Raw genomic sequence first — 16,930 nt, forward strand, 5'->3', positions numbered from 1 at the left:
TGAAGTGGAATGACCTGAAGGTGGTGCTAACTCCCTTCCAGAGTCAGAAATATATGTTTTGCTGGTATGTAGGTGAGCGGGGGAGGGGTGAAAAGTGTATTTTAAGGAGTGACAACCCACAAAATGTTTCCAAAACACTGATACTATAAAGTTTAAGGCCCCTTGTGATGAAGCGAGTACTGTGGCCAGTCCAACAGGATCAAAACCCACAACCTCTGATATTTAGGGCAGCAGCTCCAGCATTGAACTAAACCAGATGCTGGGAAGTTCCACTCTCTCTATCCCATGCATCTTCGGTGTGCTCCTTTTTGTGCACAAGGTACATTGAACTGGAAACCAGGAAGAGGTAGTGGTCTGCTTTTAAAGGCAGCTAGGGTTAGGGGACTAAAGGCAGTGCTGCTGACAGGGGGGTGAAAGCTGGGACAAATGTCCCAGGCCTGGCTATTCTGGGGGTCATTGCTAGCCTGGACAGGAGGTTGGGCCTAACTTCTGGCAATGCCAGCAACTGGGCGGGCACCGCTCTCACTCTAGCACATGGGTGGGCCTTCATTTCCCTTCAGCACATGGGCAGATCCTTCTCCCTCCAGCATATGGGCCCTCCCCTTCCAGCATGGCCTTTCAGTAGGGCCTATCCTCAGGTCACATGTAGTGTAAGACCTCTTCTGGGCTCTTCCCCCACAAGTCCATACCTAATCCTTTTCCCCCATGCAGGTCCAAGCCTGCTCCCCCTCCAGGCTTTATATATATCCTCCCCTCCTCCAAGGCTCTTACCTACTCCTCGCCCCCCTAAACCCATAGCTGCTCCCCCTCAGGCCCATACATACTCTCCACCCTGAAAATAAATTATTTGTGTCTTTCATTCTTTGAATGCCATAGGATCCTCATTGTGTGAAAATACAGATCCCAACACAGGTTTCTTGCAATCCCAATATATTTATTCTATTTATTGAGGCATTTTACAATTCCAAGCTTCAGTCCTTAGCAGGAATGAGATGTTACATAGGTTATAGATGGAGAGAAATGTATTTAGTTACTGTAGCTGTTTCATTCTGCTCTGGGGTAATTTTTCTCAAGCATGGCTTTTCTAAGTATAAATTTACCTGTTCATTTTAGGCTTGATGGTATGGAGAGCCAAATCACAAAACATATATTAATTGTGGAAGGTTGTATATCTGCTGTCAGTATTCAAGACCCTGGCTATCTAACTCCAGTATACTCCCACAAACACCAAGAAAATGTTTCATTTTGTACGGTGTGAATGCCTGTTTCAGCATTTTCAAAGAGCATGCAAAATGAACTCTTTTAAATAGCTTTTTCAGTGAAGCTGACCTTTGAACCACAAAACTCTATCTACACTCCTTCCCCCCCCCTCGCACCCAGCCCTCCCCCTTCCACTCCCCCCTCCCCCCAAGCCCATAACTACTCTCCTTCCCTCCGGAACATATTGTTTTCCTGATTTAAATGATAGAGAATTATATTGACTAAGATTTTTTTTCAGATATAATTAAACCTTTTATGAACAAATTCAAGGGACAGCTATGGGGGCCAATATGGCCCCAGCCTATGGAAATTTATTTATGGCATATTTAGAAAAGAAATACATCTATAATAACAACCTCTTTCAATCAAACATCATACAATGGCATCTGTATATAGACAATGTCTTTATGGTGTGGTCTGATGATGTGGAATCAGTACATTTAGTCGTAACATCTCTCAATTTGGTATACAATACTATTACATTCCCAATAGTCAACTGAGAATTATCAATTGATTTTTTAGATATTAGAATCTCCATGAAGGGCAATAGACTTACTGATCTATTTACAAAACCCACAGACTGTAAGAGGTTTCACCAACAAAACTAAAGAGAGTTTACCCTTCAGCCAATTGGCTAGAGCAAAACAGAGTACCAGTGGTCCATCCCAATATCCTATTAGAGAAAAAGAGGTTATTTTAAAGCTAAGAGATATATCAATAGGGTACTCAATATGGCAAATAATAGGATACAACATAGCACATGGGATAATCTACAGTGTACAATTACACAGGCTGATACTGCCAAGAGACCACTATTGGTCACTACCTATATCTGACTTTCAGGTGAGATCAAGGGAATTTTTAGGACGTGTGGGATATGTTTATGTGGTGAACTTATATGAAAACGCAATTTCAACACATGATGCCACTGGAATTGAATGTCATTTGACAAGGACTATAGTACTTTAATATAGTACTTTAATCTTTACTTGGTTTAACACCCTTATCCCCTAACACACCCCTATCCGCTCCCCCCCCCTCACCCCCCTCCCGGCATGAAGGATAGGGTGTACAGTCAAAAATAGATCAGATGCAGTCCCAATGTCTTTACTACCGCCCCTTTAAGCAGAACTGTGCTTATAGATGTATGGGTGCTGTGCAAATACCTTGGTTCTTCCCATTAGTACTCATAGATCCATGCTGGCTTTTGGCAAGGAGTAGGAAAAGAAAAAAGGCGCCAGCAACTTTTAAAACATTTATTCAACAGCAGGACTTTTTCGCATACATTACCGCATTCATGGACAGGCACATTTCTTGAACTACAGATTGCCATAAATCTTTTGAACACGTTTCTGCAGAGACCTGCACTCTATTGATCTACCAGCTTTTGAGTCCACTTTACGTCCTCCCTCTCCTCTCTCAGTTCTGCTTCAGACCCTGACAACCTGGTCAGGAACTACAACTCTGCCTTATCCTCCTCTCTTGATCTACACGCCCCGCTTTCTCTCTGCCATCCTCGCCCTTCTAACCCCAGACCCTGGCTAAATTTCAACACACGCATGCTGCGTTCCTCCACTCGCTCCACTGAACGCCTCTGGAGGAAATCTCATATGCTCGCAGACTTCCTTCACTACAAATTTATGCTGTCCTGTTTCAACTCTGCCCTTTCTCAGGATAAACAAACCTACTTTTCATCACTAATCAACACACACAAGTCTAACCCACGCCGACTCTTTTCTGTCTTTGACTCTCTACTGAGACCACCCTCGGCTGCCTCCTCTTCTTCCTCCATCTCACCTCAGGACTTTGCTGACTTTTTTAAGGAAAAAGTGGAATCCATACGTCAGAACATCCCATCTGTTGCCTCCTCCCATCCCACACCGCTTCCTAACTCTCCTCCTGCCTTTCTTGACTCTTTTTCTGCTATCTCGGAGGAGGATGTGTCACTGCTGATCTCCTCTTCTCCCTCTACCACCTGCCCTCTTGATCCTATTCCTTCCCATCTCCTAAAACCTCTTGCTCCTTCTATAATCCCTATGCTCACACAGATCTTTAACTCTTCCCTCTACTCTGGTGCTTTTTCATCCTCCTTCAAGCATGCAACCGTTATACCATTGCTCAAAAACAGCAAGCCTGACCCTACGTGTCCTTCTAACTATCGACATGTCTCCCTCCTGCCTTTTGCCTCCAAACTCCTTGAACGTCTTGTATTCTCTCGATTGCTACACTTTCTCAACACCTATTCTCTTCTAGACCCTCTACAATCTGGCTTCCGCACTGAACACTCTACTGAAACAGCCCTCACCAAAATAACCGTCGACCTCCATGGTGCCAAAGACAGAAGTCATTACACTCTGCTCCTATTACTCAACCTCTCTGCAGCTTTTGACACCATGGACCACCCTCTTCTCCTCCACATTCTCCATACTCTTGGTATTCAGAACAAAGCTCTATTCTGGATCTCCTCTTACCTCTCCCATTGCACTTTCAGTGTCTCTTTTGCTAACCCTTCCTCCTCCTCTATCGATCTCTCTGTGGGGGTACCCCAGGGCTCTGTCCTGGGACCCCTTATCTTTTCTCTTTTCTCTTTACACACTCTCTCTAGGTGACATAATCACATCTTTTGGGTTAAATATCACCTCTATGCTGACGACACACAAATTTACCTTTCAATCCCTGACCTTAAACCTGCTGTATTCAAAGTTTCTGAATGTTTCTCTGGAATATCATCCTGGATGGCCATCCGCCGACTGAAACTTAACATGGCAAAAACAGAGCTCCTTATACTTCCTCCTAAACCTGGCCCTACTACCTCCTTCCACATTACTATTGGAAATACGATCATTCACCCAGTAGCCCAAGCACGCTGCCTAGGGGTCACACTCGATTCCTATACAAACCTAAGTTTCTGAATGTCTCTCTGTGATCTCATCCTGGAAGGCCCTCTTTCGCCTTAAACTTAACATGGCAAAAACAGAGTTCCTCATACTTCCTCCCAAACCTGATCTTATTATCTCCTTCCACATTACTCTTGAATCTTCCATCCAGTAGCTCAAGCACACTACTTAGGGGTCACTCACAACTTCTCTCTCACATTCTCCTCTCACATTCAAAACGTTTCTAAAACTTGTCGCTTTTTCCTCCGCAATATCACAAAGATACGCCCTTTCCTCTGTTACTCGACTGCTAAAACTCTGACTCAGGCCCTCATTCTCTCCCATCTTGATTATTGCAACCTCCTGCTGTCCGGCCTCCCTGCCTCTCACCTGTCTCCCCTACAATCTATCCTAAACGCTGCTGCCAGAATCACTCTACTCTTTCCTAAATCTGTCTCCACGTCTCCCCTCCTGAAATCCCTCTCCTGGCTTCCGATCAAATCCCGCATCTCACACTCAATTCTCCTCCTCACTTTTAAAGCTTTACACTCTTCTGCCCCTCATTACATCTCAGCCCTAATTTCTCGCTATGCACCATCCCGACTCTTGCGTTCTTCTCAAGGATGTCTTCTTTCTACCCCCTTTGTATCTAAAGCCCTCTCCCGCCTTAAACCTTTCTCACTTTCTGCCCCGCACCTCTGGAATGCCCTTCCCCTCAATACCCGACTAGCACCCTCTCTATCCACCTTATCTAGACCCATCTTAAGACACATTTGCTTAAAGAAGCATATGAATAGCACTGTGGATAATCCTGGACACATGATACATAAAGCTTGGCCCCCTGCAGACGCACTTACTAGAATTCCCTCCTACTTTCTCTGTACGTTCTCCCTACCTACCAATTAGATTGTAAGCTCCTCGGAGCAGGGACTCCTCTTCCTTAATGTTACTCTTACAGTGTGTCTGAAGCACTTATTCCCATGACCTGTTATTTATATTATTTGTTATTTATATGATTACAACATGTATTACTACTGTGAAGCGCTATGTATATTTATGGCGCTATATAAATAAAGACATACAATACAATACACCGGCCACCCCTGTAGGAGCCTGTACTGCCAGATTTGTATTTTATTGTATGTCTTTATTTATATAGTGCCAAACGTGCACGCAGCGCTTCACAAAGAATACAGTACGGGGAATTATAATAATACAATAAGTGCAGCAAAATCAGACAATAGGAAAAAATCACTGCCCCGAAGAGCTTAAAATCTAAGTGGTATGATGGGAAACTTACAGAGACAGCAGGTGAGGGAATACGTGCTGTAGATGGCAGTGCTTGGTCACAATGTGTGGCAGGAGTGACTGTGGGTTTGGGACAATAGACCTGAGTGCAGGCTTTTGGGATGCTTGATTTGTGGGGCGAGTTTTAAGGTTAGTCAGTATTAAATGAGAAGGTTAACACCATTTACAGGGGAAGAGATGGCAAGGAGGCGTGGGTGAGAGCAGGTGTGTATGTCTGGGTTCAGGCTTAGGGGAGATCCTTACATTCTAGGGAAACCTATCTGAGGGCACTTCCCTACCGTACTAAATAATAAAAGGATTACTACCGTAAACATATTTATAATAGAGATCCCCTCCTCTCCTGGGATCCGACGATATAACACAACCCTTCCCTTTTATATAACCTAGGGAAGTACAAAACCCCACCCAGTTACTGGGCAGATTAAGGGCAGGCTTATAGTTGCAACAAAATCACCTCATGTCAGGTGACCCTTCTAGCAGTTTCTATAAGCAATGCAGTGCCAGGCACTGACCTATCAAGTGCAACATTAAAGGCACAACTCTGTAACAAACAGGGCCTGTGCGGATTAACCCCTACACTGCCTGCAGGGCCAGGACTAAACAGGGCAACATATAGCAAAGGTGCAACATTTGCAAACATGATATCCTGCCACAATCCAGTAAAATAATTTCTGGTTTACCAGATAAAAAGAAAAAAATGACACTGAAACATCAATGTAAAGTAATACTTAACATTTTTTTTTAAAAATGTGAAGGAAACAAAATATTACATTTTCACAATCAATGCTGAATTAGAATGGAAACTTTTATTATGTGGAAAAAGTACTCATATAAATCTTCTGATTTCAGGTAAATAAGAACGTTATTTTTATGACTTGCCAGATTTTGAGTGTTTGTTTGTCAGTGCCCTATGTGTGCAAAGACCACCAATGTTTTACTAAAGCCTTTGGCCATAGGCCTAGTAATACACTGTAATTTTTTATTTGGAACGTGAGCTGGTTCATTGTTTGTTCTGTCCCCTTAGTATGGGAATGTGACCTTTAGAGAAGACACACCATTGGAGACCGTGGTGATGGAAATTCAGGCCACAGATTCAGATCAGCCATCAACTGGGAGCTCTGCCATTATTTACCGTGTAACCGAGGGAGACCCACATGGGATATTTGAAATTATTACAGATTCAGTAACAAATCGAGGATATGTGAGACTGGCGCAGGTAATACAAAGCATTTACTGATTACTAAACATCTTTTTTATGCTAAGATATTATGAAATTGTGTGGAGCTTAAACCGTGCCTAGGGACATGCGTACCTTTTTCCCAGTATACCCAGTTACCTGCATAGCAGATGATCTTTGAGTGGATGTTGAGGCGCAAAGTGACTTCCAAGTTCATAAAAAAAGAGGGAATAAATCACATGGTACGGCTCTGTGAGAGTAGGTCAGAGAGAATGTGACTAATTCGATTCACACTTGGTGAGTATATAGTACACAATAGAAGTATCAATCCGTGTTTCTAATGAAAACCCTGGAAGATTGTTCCAAATAACTTCAGAAAGATGGAGCAGAACACAGTTGTGTAAATCTAAATTTACTATAGACACACAGGTGGTATATTGCACTCACATGAGGTCTTTCAAAAATAAGCCTTTTGAGAACGGCAGGTTCTCCTCCTCGCGAATCCTTTAGGCAGATTTTGGCTCGTACAGTAGTTACTAAATTGTGCAAACCTATAAAATACCTTCTGGCACCTGAAGACATCTTACGGCTAATTCAAGTAAATGGGCCCAAATATCTCTTCCAGTGCCAAAGGATGTCTAATGGCGTAGCACCACTTAGTAGAAAGGGCTTTTAATCTCAGACTATTTTCTTATGAATGTACAAATGTCTAAGAACATTAACTGACAATGGTGGTTCCAACCATATGTTTAATTGTCTGAAAGAAGACAAACAGACTAACTACTTTAAACTATTATACAAAAGGTAACAACATCGTTTTGTCCCTTTCTGAAAATAGTATTAAAAAGTCTGCTGTTTTCCTATTGGAAGCAGTAAACATAAATTGTATTTTTCTGATCCACAGGATTACAGTTGATTTTTTGCGTGTCCATTTGTGTTTCGGACTTTAGCACTAATGTTTTACAAAAGCTTTTTTCCATACACAGTACTGTGCACGCAACTTTTTAATTTTGTGTAAAGTAACAGAACAAGTATGTTTCATGTAAGTGTGTCTGACAACCCGCCCACACATATAATTTTATCCTTATAAATCTGTGGGCACGTCAATGTGTGTGAAGATTGTTGAAAGCAGCGCCCCTCCTACAGTTTCTAAACGATCACTTTGTATTTTGCAGCAACTTGATTTTGAATCCAGCCGAGAGCATAGACTTGTGATCCAAGCCACAAACCCAGAACCGTTGTTCACAGGAATTATGTATAATGACAGTTCCATCACTCACTTAAGAGTTATGGTGACTGATGTCGATGAAAAGCCATACTTTAACCAGACCATTTACCAAGTACAGGTCCCAGAGAATATTGCTCCAAAGACAAAGTTAGCTACGATAGTGGCCATTGATCCTGAAGGTGATAGCATAAGGTAAATTGCTGCTGACTATTCTATTGTACTTGCTTGCAGTCTGTAATCTAATGTTGGCAGTGAATGCCGGTATAACCGGATGTTTGGTGATGTTAAAGCTTCTCTATTTCAATCTGAAACTCACCAGCCCTTTATCCCCTGTATCCAATGTTCCAACTCTATCTGTCCATGAAATGTTTGTGAATTGACTGTATACTCTCTGTTGGGAGAAGGAGTGGCTCAGTGAGTAAAGACACTGACTGGTCCAACTCCCGGTGTCAGCTCCTTATGACCTTGGGCAAGTCACCTTATCTCCCTGTGAAAACATAGATTGTAAGCTCCACAGGGCAGAGACCTGTGCCTGCAAAATGTCTCTGAAAAGCACTAAGTAAAACTAGCAGCACGATACAACATTATTATATTATTCCAATGTAACCTTGTATTGTTATACCTCTGTGCCCAGGATATACTTGAAAATGAGAGGTAACTCTCAATGTATTTTTATAAATAAATAAAACACAGCTCATGGTTAAGAATGGGCACGTTCAGGGGTTCTCAAATCTGAACCTCGCGGATTTCACATTTAATTTGAATTCCCAGTCAAGCCGCGCAAGTTTTGGGGCGTTTGATTTAAACCGAGAGTGGAACTTTGGGATGCATTTTCAAATCGGAATCCAAATTCTATTTCGTTCAAATCTGATCGGAATTCGAGCCAGGACCTGAGAAAGGTTCATCCTCAGATTTCAAGTGCCAGCTCTTAATTATAATATACACTTACTCAGGCAGATAAATGCTAGGAAGCTTGTTTTTGGTTGAGACTAATGGAAGATGTACGGCTGTTAATAATAAGTGACTGTGAGTAATGGAGTCTGCCATCGTAAAGGAAAACCGGCAGCATGCTGACTCTTTATTTCAAACTCATTTTGGTAGAGAAGCTTTATTAGAATTAACTGTCCCATCCCAGCCCTGTTACGCAACGCTTTTATTTTATTTTTATGGAAATGATAGCTTTCTCATTCATTTTCTCTGTTTTGTGCAGGTTCTCAATGCAAGGGGACAGAAGGAACTGGCTTAGGTTACATGAATCTACTGGAGAAATCTTTAGCAATGCAGAATTGGACCGGGAAACAGAGAGCCACTACGAGGTGACAGTCATCGCCACAGAGAGAAGTAAGGAGCAGGTTGTTGCTGCATTATTCATGGGAAAACATACAGTTATGTTTGTCGTATTGGTCCTTACAATATCTGAATTTCTTGTATGCTACAGCAGGGGTGCCCAACTAGTGTCAAGACCCCCCCTACAGGTCAGGTTTTAAGGATATCCCTGCTTCAGCACAGGTGGCTCAATCACTGGCTCAGTCAAAGGCTTCAGTCACTGGCTGGCTGAAGCAGGGATATCTTTAAAATCTGACCTGTTGGGGGGGGGGTCTTGAGGACTGGAGTTGAGCACCCCTGCTATAAAACCTTCTGTTGGTCAAAATAAGAACTATATGAATAGATGTTCCTAGACAGGAAAGTCCATACATTTATTCTTACAGACATCACTTATTTATGTTGAAATGTGCAAATTTGTCACCCTGTTGTTAATAGAAAATATATACACATTTTATTTGAAAATGTAAAAAAAAACCTTGCAAATTTAATTTTGACACATTCGCTCATCTGTGTATTCGAGGACTTGTGCATTTACAGAAATATTTATACGTTTACATGGTTTGTGGTGCTTAACCCTTTTGAGTGTCCCATGATGTACAGTAGCCACTATTGGCTACGTCATGAACTTCAACACAGTTTCTAGGAGAGATGGCATTTGCGATTCGATCTCCCGTAGGACACGATGTGGCATGCAGAGAAACTAAAGGAAGAGGTCTCCTCCTCTTCACTTCCGTAATCCGTGATGCTGTGATCGCTCTGACGAATGCTCACGTGATCGAGATGTGCTGGACGGGCTGTAACACTAGTGCTGCGGCTACTCCGGCTCTCAAAGGGATAAACACATATCAGACGTAAGGTGAAAGGCAGCATAGTTAAAAGCTCTAGTGGTATTGGTCCTGTAGGAATTCAGATTCTATGGAGGCTCTGATACCTTTTAGTGGGCCAACATTAGAGTTCGTCATAATGTACAGCGCTTTGAAACCGACAATGAATCTGGGTGAAAGGTAGCACACAAACAAACTCGCCTGGTGAGGAGAAACAAAAAGGAAACACTCAAACCCTAAAGAGGTAACAGGAGCAGACACTGAATAAATAATAGAAAGTGATCTATATTGTTTTACATATTATACAGTATCACACACAAGAAAATAAGGCATTGGGTTTAGAAGCCCAATTAATACTGACCCACATTTATACATTCTTTTAACTGAGATTTTGTAGTATATAGAATGTGAGAGATGTCTTTGGTTTCCATTGACTTTCTGTGGGATGATAGATTTTTTTTGGGGGGGAAAGTAAAAATATAAAACATTTTTAGCATATGTTGAGGGGGCCAGTATGAACTGGTTCTAAACTAGCTAATGTTATACATCTCGGCCGGGATAATACCCCTTCCTCAGATTCTGCCCGTAGCAAAGAAAGGCTCCGTAGTACTCACGCTACATACTCTCTTAATACAAGGAAAGAAACAGAATGGACATCTCTTTGTAGCGTTTATAAAATAAATAACGTTCCACCTTATATTTTCACTGAAGGCAACAATTTACAATAGCTAAAAAAAAAGTAACTGATGGATGCAGGTACACAAATTCCTTCTATCCACCATTTATATCAATGTAAATCTATCTATATATTTCTGAAAGTGTTGTATGCGTGTCTGGTTGTCCTGTGCCTCAGGCCAATGAGATTGCTCCCTTGGCCGCCCGCCCCCGCACACCTCTCATTGGCCTGAGGCGGAGTGACGGGCCAAAGGTCTCACACACACACACACCGTCCCCCAAGCTCACACACCAGCGCCGCTACAGTCAGCAGGGGAGCGGCGCGAGCGCCCGGGACACAGCGGGGGAGCGGCCACAACACGCTGCCTCCCGCCTCACATGCACGTGGGAGCGGCCGGACGGGTGAGGGATCGAGCAGGCGGACGGGTACTGCGGTTGCCACGGCTGCCTCACAGCCCCCACGCCGCCGTCCTCCCCCCTCCCAACAGCTGCGGCTGCCACGGCCACCTCACTGTGCCTCACAGGCCCCGCGCTGCTGTCCCCACCCCCCCAACAGCTGCGGCTGCCACGGCCGCCTCACCGCGCCTCACACCTGCTGCCTCCTGGAATAGCATGAAGGGGGGAGGCATGCGGGGGGGGGGAAGAAGAGATGCAGGGTTGGGGGAAGAGATGCTGGGGGGGAAAGATAACTCACCCACTCAACCCACTCACCCACTCACCCACCCACCCACTCACCCACCCACTCACCCACCTACTCACCCACCCACTCACCCACCCACTAACCCACCCACCCACTCACCCACTCACCTACCCACTCACCCACCCACTCACCCACTCACCCACCCACCCACCCACTCACCCACCCACCCACTCACCCACCCACTCACCCACCCACCCACTCACTCACCCAGCCACTATCCCACCCAGTCACCCAACTCAGTCACTCACCCACCCACTCAGTCACTCACCCACTCAGTCACTCACCCACCCACTCAGTCACTCAACCCAGTCACTCACCCACCCACTCACCCACCCACTCACCCACTCACCCACCCACTCACTCACCCACCCACTCACCCACTCACCCACCCACTCACCCACCCACCCACTCAGTCACTCAAGTCACTCAACCCAGTCACTCACCCACCCAGTCACTCAGTCACCCACCCACCCAGTCACTCAGTCACCCACCCACCCAGTCACTCAGTCACCCACCCACCCACCCAGTCACTCAGTCAACCCCCAGTCACCCACCCACCAAGTCACTCAGTCACCAACCCACCCACCCAGTCACTCAGTCACCCACCCACCCACCCAGTCACTCAGTCACCCACCCAGTCACCCACCCAACCACCCACCCAGTCACTCAGTCACCCACCCACCCAGTCCCTCAGTCAACCCACCCAGTCACTCACTCACCCACTGAGCTCTGAAGGGGGGGAATTGGACATGTGAGAGGGGGGGGGGAACGGAGGTGTGAAGGGGGGAAGGGCCGGAGCTGTGAACGGAGGGGAGGGGGGAACCCAGCTATTAACACGGGGGCCACATTCATGTGCAGGGGGGCCCCGATTGCTGTTAACGGGGGAGAAAGGGGAAGGGGGGGGAGAGAGAGGGGGAGCGAAGAAAAAAAGAGAGGGAGGGGGAGCGGAGAGTGGGGGGGGAGCAGGAGAATTCAATGCCGGGCAACGCCGGGTATATCAGCTAGTACATAATAAACATGACTTGTTGAGTTTTCCAGTTTTAATCTACCATGAATTGTGAACATACAGTATATATAGACCATGTGAAAATATTATTAGAATAAATTGCTTGCTGGATACTGTAAATATTTATGAAATGTTTGTTCTCATTACTGCACCAAAAAGATTGGACGGCGCTCCCACACTAATCAGTGTAAAGTGGACTACAAACAATTGTGTGAGTGATAGATACTGGGTGAAAGTTGCTCAAACCTCTGGTGAGGACGTGTTTCCCAAAGTCCTCTAATACATCAAATCTCCTCCAAAATCCAGAAGGAGAAGGATCAACCCAGAAGGAAAAAAACAGTAATAGTGTACACTGTATGTGAGAGTATGAACTGGAGCTTGGTTCATATGTATGCTCACTTACAAGAGAGAGGGGGTAATAAAGCAGTTACAACTGCACTACAACAAATGTACTCATTACTGAACAGCACATTTGACAACATTTGTAGGCACTTAGTTAAAAGTTTAAAAAAAATATGTTGAATAGTTCTATTAATTTAGATAAAAATGCATTTGAATGTATTATTTTTCTAAATTAGATAAATACTTTACTATGAGTAATTCCATGTACTGGAGTACCGTGGTATTGTTATAAGCGACAATATTAGCTAAGCAATGCTACGCAGTAAGACACCTCAGAGCCCAATTACTTGAATAAGCTTTAAAGTGTCTTACGCCTTAACACTGCTAAGTAAATATGGTTGAAACTCTTTCCAGGAGGTTGACACTGTTTCAATTATACTCAAGAAAATTATATATTACAGAAAAAGTATTAAATATTAAATTTGCTGTAACAAGTTATATACAGCAATGTATTTAAGTTCATGTTAAATGAAATAATTGTTGTTTTACGTTAAGTACTGTAGAGAGGAACCTCGCTCAGAAACCCCTAGATGTTGTTAGCGTGCTGCCAAGGGAGTGTGGGTATCGAGATAGAGAGATGTGCCTAAAGGAGGCACCAAAGATCCCTTCTAGGAGGCGCACAGCAAACCTTTATAATATAATTTGGTCAGGGGTGAATTGATATATACATAAAATAAAAAAGGTTTATTAAATAACTTCGTTAAAATCGTGTTGTGTAGTGTGATGTGTATGACACAGATAAAAATAGACTGGTTAAGTCTATAGTACTACTCTGTTATCCTAGTCACTACCAGTAGTGAACAATGCTAAAGTGATGGTTTCACACAGGTTGCACTCATATGAGAGCTTATCAGGATGTAAAGTGTTGCTGCTTACGGCTGATTCCTAAGTCCAAACTTAATAGTGTACATCCGTTGTTATCGGTGCTAAACTAGACTTTGTAGACCTGAATAGGCAGGGGATAACTGCTGGCAGCGGATAGCCCGTAAGTAAGGCTCTCAATGGGCTAAAAACTGTACTAGTGTCATTAACGTGGACCCTGTTGGGTTCTGAAGGCAAAACACACAGCCAAAGAGGGTAAGTGAAATTAGCTGTTCTAGTGTTTAACCTCTTCGCACATATATAGTTACTGCCAGATATTGTTTAAATGAATCAGATACCCAGCTGCATATAGTTAAGTGCTGGATCTTAGGCAGGGAATGTGTACAGTATATGTTCTTCCTAAGAGGCTCCACTAGAGACGGATCAGGTATTTATTATGCAGTATGGGGTATTCCCCTCTGTGTATCATCACCTATCTGTAGTGTGCAATTACACTCCAGTGCTGGCAGAGTTCACGATGTCACACTGTACAGGACAAGCTTGCTACAAATAATGTTACTTTGTCACAAAAGGGGCAGAGTTTGAACAGGTAAGGTATAGATCTCTGCTGAGAAAGTTTCTAGGTCTGAACCCAGTATAGTTTCGTTGGAGTAGATCAAATGTCCAGCTGCATATGGTTAAATGCTAGTTCTTAGGCAGAGGAGGTGTGTCTGTTTCCTCAGTACACAGTAAGTATTTCTTCTGAAAAACGGGTCAGGTTTTCACTGCAGGTATATACCCAGAGACAGGGTAAATTGTTCCTGCAGATAAATATATGCTGTGGGGTGGTTCCCTCTATATGTTTAGCATATACTGGCAGAGTACAGTTAGACCGTAATGCAGGACAAAATCGCAGTGTCACACTGCACAGGGCAGGATTGCTGCAGATGTGGTAAGTCTCTCCAGAGCTCCTCTGTTCACCGGGTGATATAGGCACAGCAAAAAACAAGTTACAAACACCTCTTTAAGTGGGTGTATCAGTTATAGTAACCATGAACATTGTTTAGCATACATGTAGCAAGTGTTAATACCATGAGTTAGTTAATAGATCGTTACTATGTCACAAGTGGGGCAGAGTTTGAACCGGTAAGGTATAGATCTCTGCTGAGAAAGTTTCTAGCCCTGAACCCGGTGTAATCTCGTTGGAGTGGATCAAGTGTCCAGCTGCATATGGTTAAATGCTAGTTCTTAGGCAGAGGAGGTGTGTCTGCTTCCTCAGTGCACAGTGAGTATCTCTGCTGAAAACGGGTCAGGTTTTCACTGCAGGTATATACCCAGAAACGGGGCAGATTGTTCCTGCGGATATATATACTGTGGGGTGGTTCCCTCTATGTATTAGCATATACTGGTAGTGTACATTAAAACTGTAATGCAGGACAAAATTGCAGTGTCACGCTGCACAGGGCAGGCTTGCTGCAAATAAAGTGGTAAGTCTCTCCAAGGTTCTTCTGTTCACCGAGTGATAAGAGCACAGCAATAAACAAGTTACAAACACCTCTTTAAATGGGTGTATCAGTGATAATAACCATGAGCATTGTTCAGCATACAGGTAGCCAGTATTAATACCATGAGTTAGTTAATAGATCGTGCTATATGGTGCACAAGTAGTACTATGTCGGCAAAGACCCGACATGCGGCATGTTTCGTCGCTTCTTGCGACTTCTTCCGGGGTGGGCGTGTCTACGTCCCTGGCGGCCCCTTTATACCCGGCGGTTACCATGGTAGCCGCGGGACGCTTATTTGCCGAGATTGATAGTGGTGGTGCAGAGGTACTGCATCCCACATGTGAGATGTATTTAAAAGTCATCCTGACCATGATAATACATTTTGAGAAGTACATACACTGTCTCTAGATGATGCAAAAACATAGAGCATAGACACGCCCACCCCGGAAGAAGTCGCAAGAAGCGACGAAACATGCCGCATGTCGGGTCTTTGCCGACATAGTACTACTTGTGCACCATATAGCACGATCTATTAACTAACTCATGGTATTAATACTGGCTACCTGTATGCTGAACAATGCTCATGGTTATTATCACTGATACACCCATTTAAAGAGGTGTTTGTAACTTGTTTATTGCTGTGCTCTTATCACTCGGTGAACAGAAGAACCTTGGAGAGACTTACCACTTTATTTGCAGCAAGCCTGCCCTGTGCAGCGTGACACTGCGATTTTGTCCTGCATTACAGTTTTAATGTACACTACCAGTATATGCTAATACATAGAGGGAACCACCCCACAGTATATATATCCGCAGGAACAATCTGCCCCGTTTCTGGGTATATACCTGCAGTGAAAACCTGACCCGTTTTCAGCAGAGATACTCACTGTGCACTGAGGAAGCAGACACACCTCCTCTGCCTAAGAACTAGCATTTAACCATATGCAGCTGGACACTTGATCCACTCCAACGAGATTACACCGGGTTCAGGGCTAGAAACTTTCTCAGCAGAGATCTATACCTTACCGGTTCAAACTCTGCCCCACTTGTGACATAGTAACGATCTATTAACTAACTCATGGTATTAACACTTGCTACATGTATGCTAAACAATGTTCATGGTTACTATAACTGATACACCCACTTAAAGAGGTGTTTGTAACTTGTTTTTTGCTGTGCCTATATCACCCGGTGAACAGAGGAGCTCTGGAGAGACTTACCACATCTGCAGCAATCCTGCCCTGTGCAGTGTGACACTGCGATTTTGTCCTGCATTACGGTCTAACTGTACTCTGCCAGTATATGCTAAACATATAGAGGGAACCACCCCACAGCATATATTTATCTGCAGGAACAATTTACCCTGTCTCTGGGTATATACCTGCAGTGAAAACCTGACCCGTTTTTCAGAAGAAATACTTACTGTGTACTGAGGAAACAGACACACCTCCTCTGCCTAAGAACTAGCATTTAACCATATGCAGCTGGACATTTGATCTACTCCAACGAAACTATACTGGGTTCAGACCTAGAAACTTTCTCAGCAGAGATCTATACCTTACCTGTTCAAACTCTGCCCCTTTTGTGACAAAGTAACATTATTTGTAGCAAGCTTGTCCTGTACAGTGTGACATCGTGAACTCTGCCAGCACTGGAGTGTAATTGCACACTACAGATAGGTGATGATACACAGAGGGGAATACCCCATACTGCATAATAAATACCTGATCCGTCTCTAGTGGAGCCTCTTAGGAAGAACATATACTGTACACATTCCCTGCCTAAGATCCAGCACTTAACTATATGCAGCTGGGTATCTGATTCATTTAAACAATATCTGGC

At 43.9% G+C, this 16,930-nt stretch overlaps 1 protein-coding gene across 2 annotated transcripts in view; it reads left to right on the forward strand.

Annotated features, from left to right (window-relative positions):
• The window catches only part of CDH17 (cadherin 17), a 100,014-nt gene that overhangs the window by 66,279 nt on the left and 16,805 nt on the right, over nt 1-16,930 (forward strand). For both annotated transcript variants that reach the window (XM_075582716.1, XM_075582717.1), the window contains exons 12-14: nt 6,469-6,660; nt 7,797-8,041; nt 9,060-9,190. In XM_075582716.1, coding sequence (XP_075438831.1) covers nt 6,469-6,660; nt 7,797-8,041; nt 9,060-9,190 — 568 coding nt within the window. The remainder of the gene's footprint in view (nt 1-6,468; nt 6,661-7,796; nt 8,042-9,059; nt 9,191-16,930) is intronic.

This window comes from Ascaphus truei, chromosome 2 (assembly GCF_040206685.1).
Source record: "Ascaphus truei isolate aAscTru1 chromosome 2, aAscTru1.hap1, whole genome shotgun sequence".
NCBI lineage: Eukaryota > Metazoa > Chordata > Amphibia > Anura > Ascaphidae > Ascaphus > Ascaphus truei.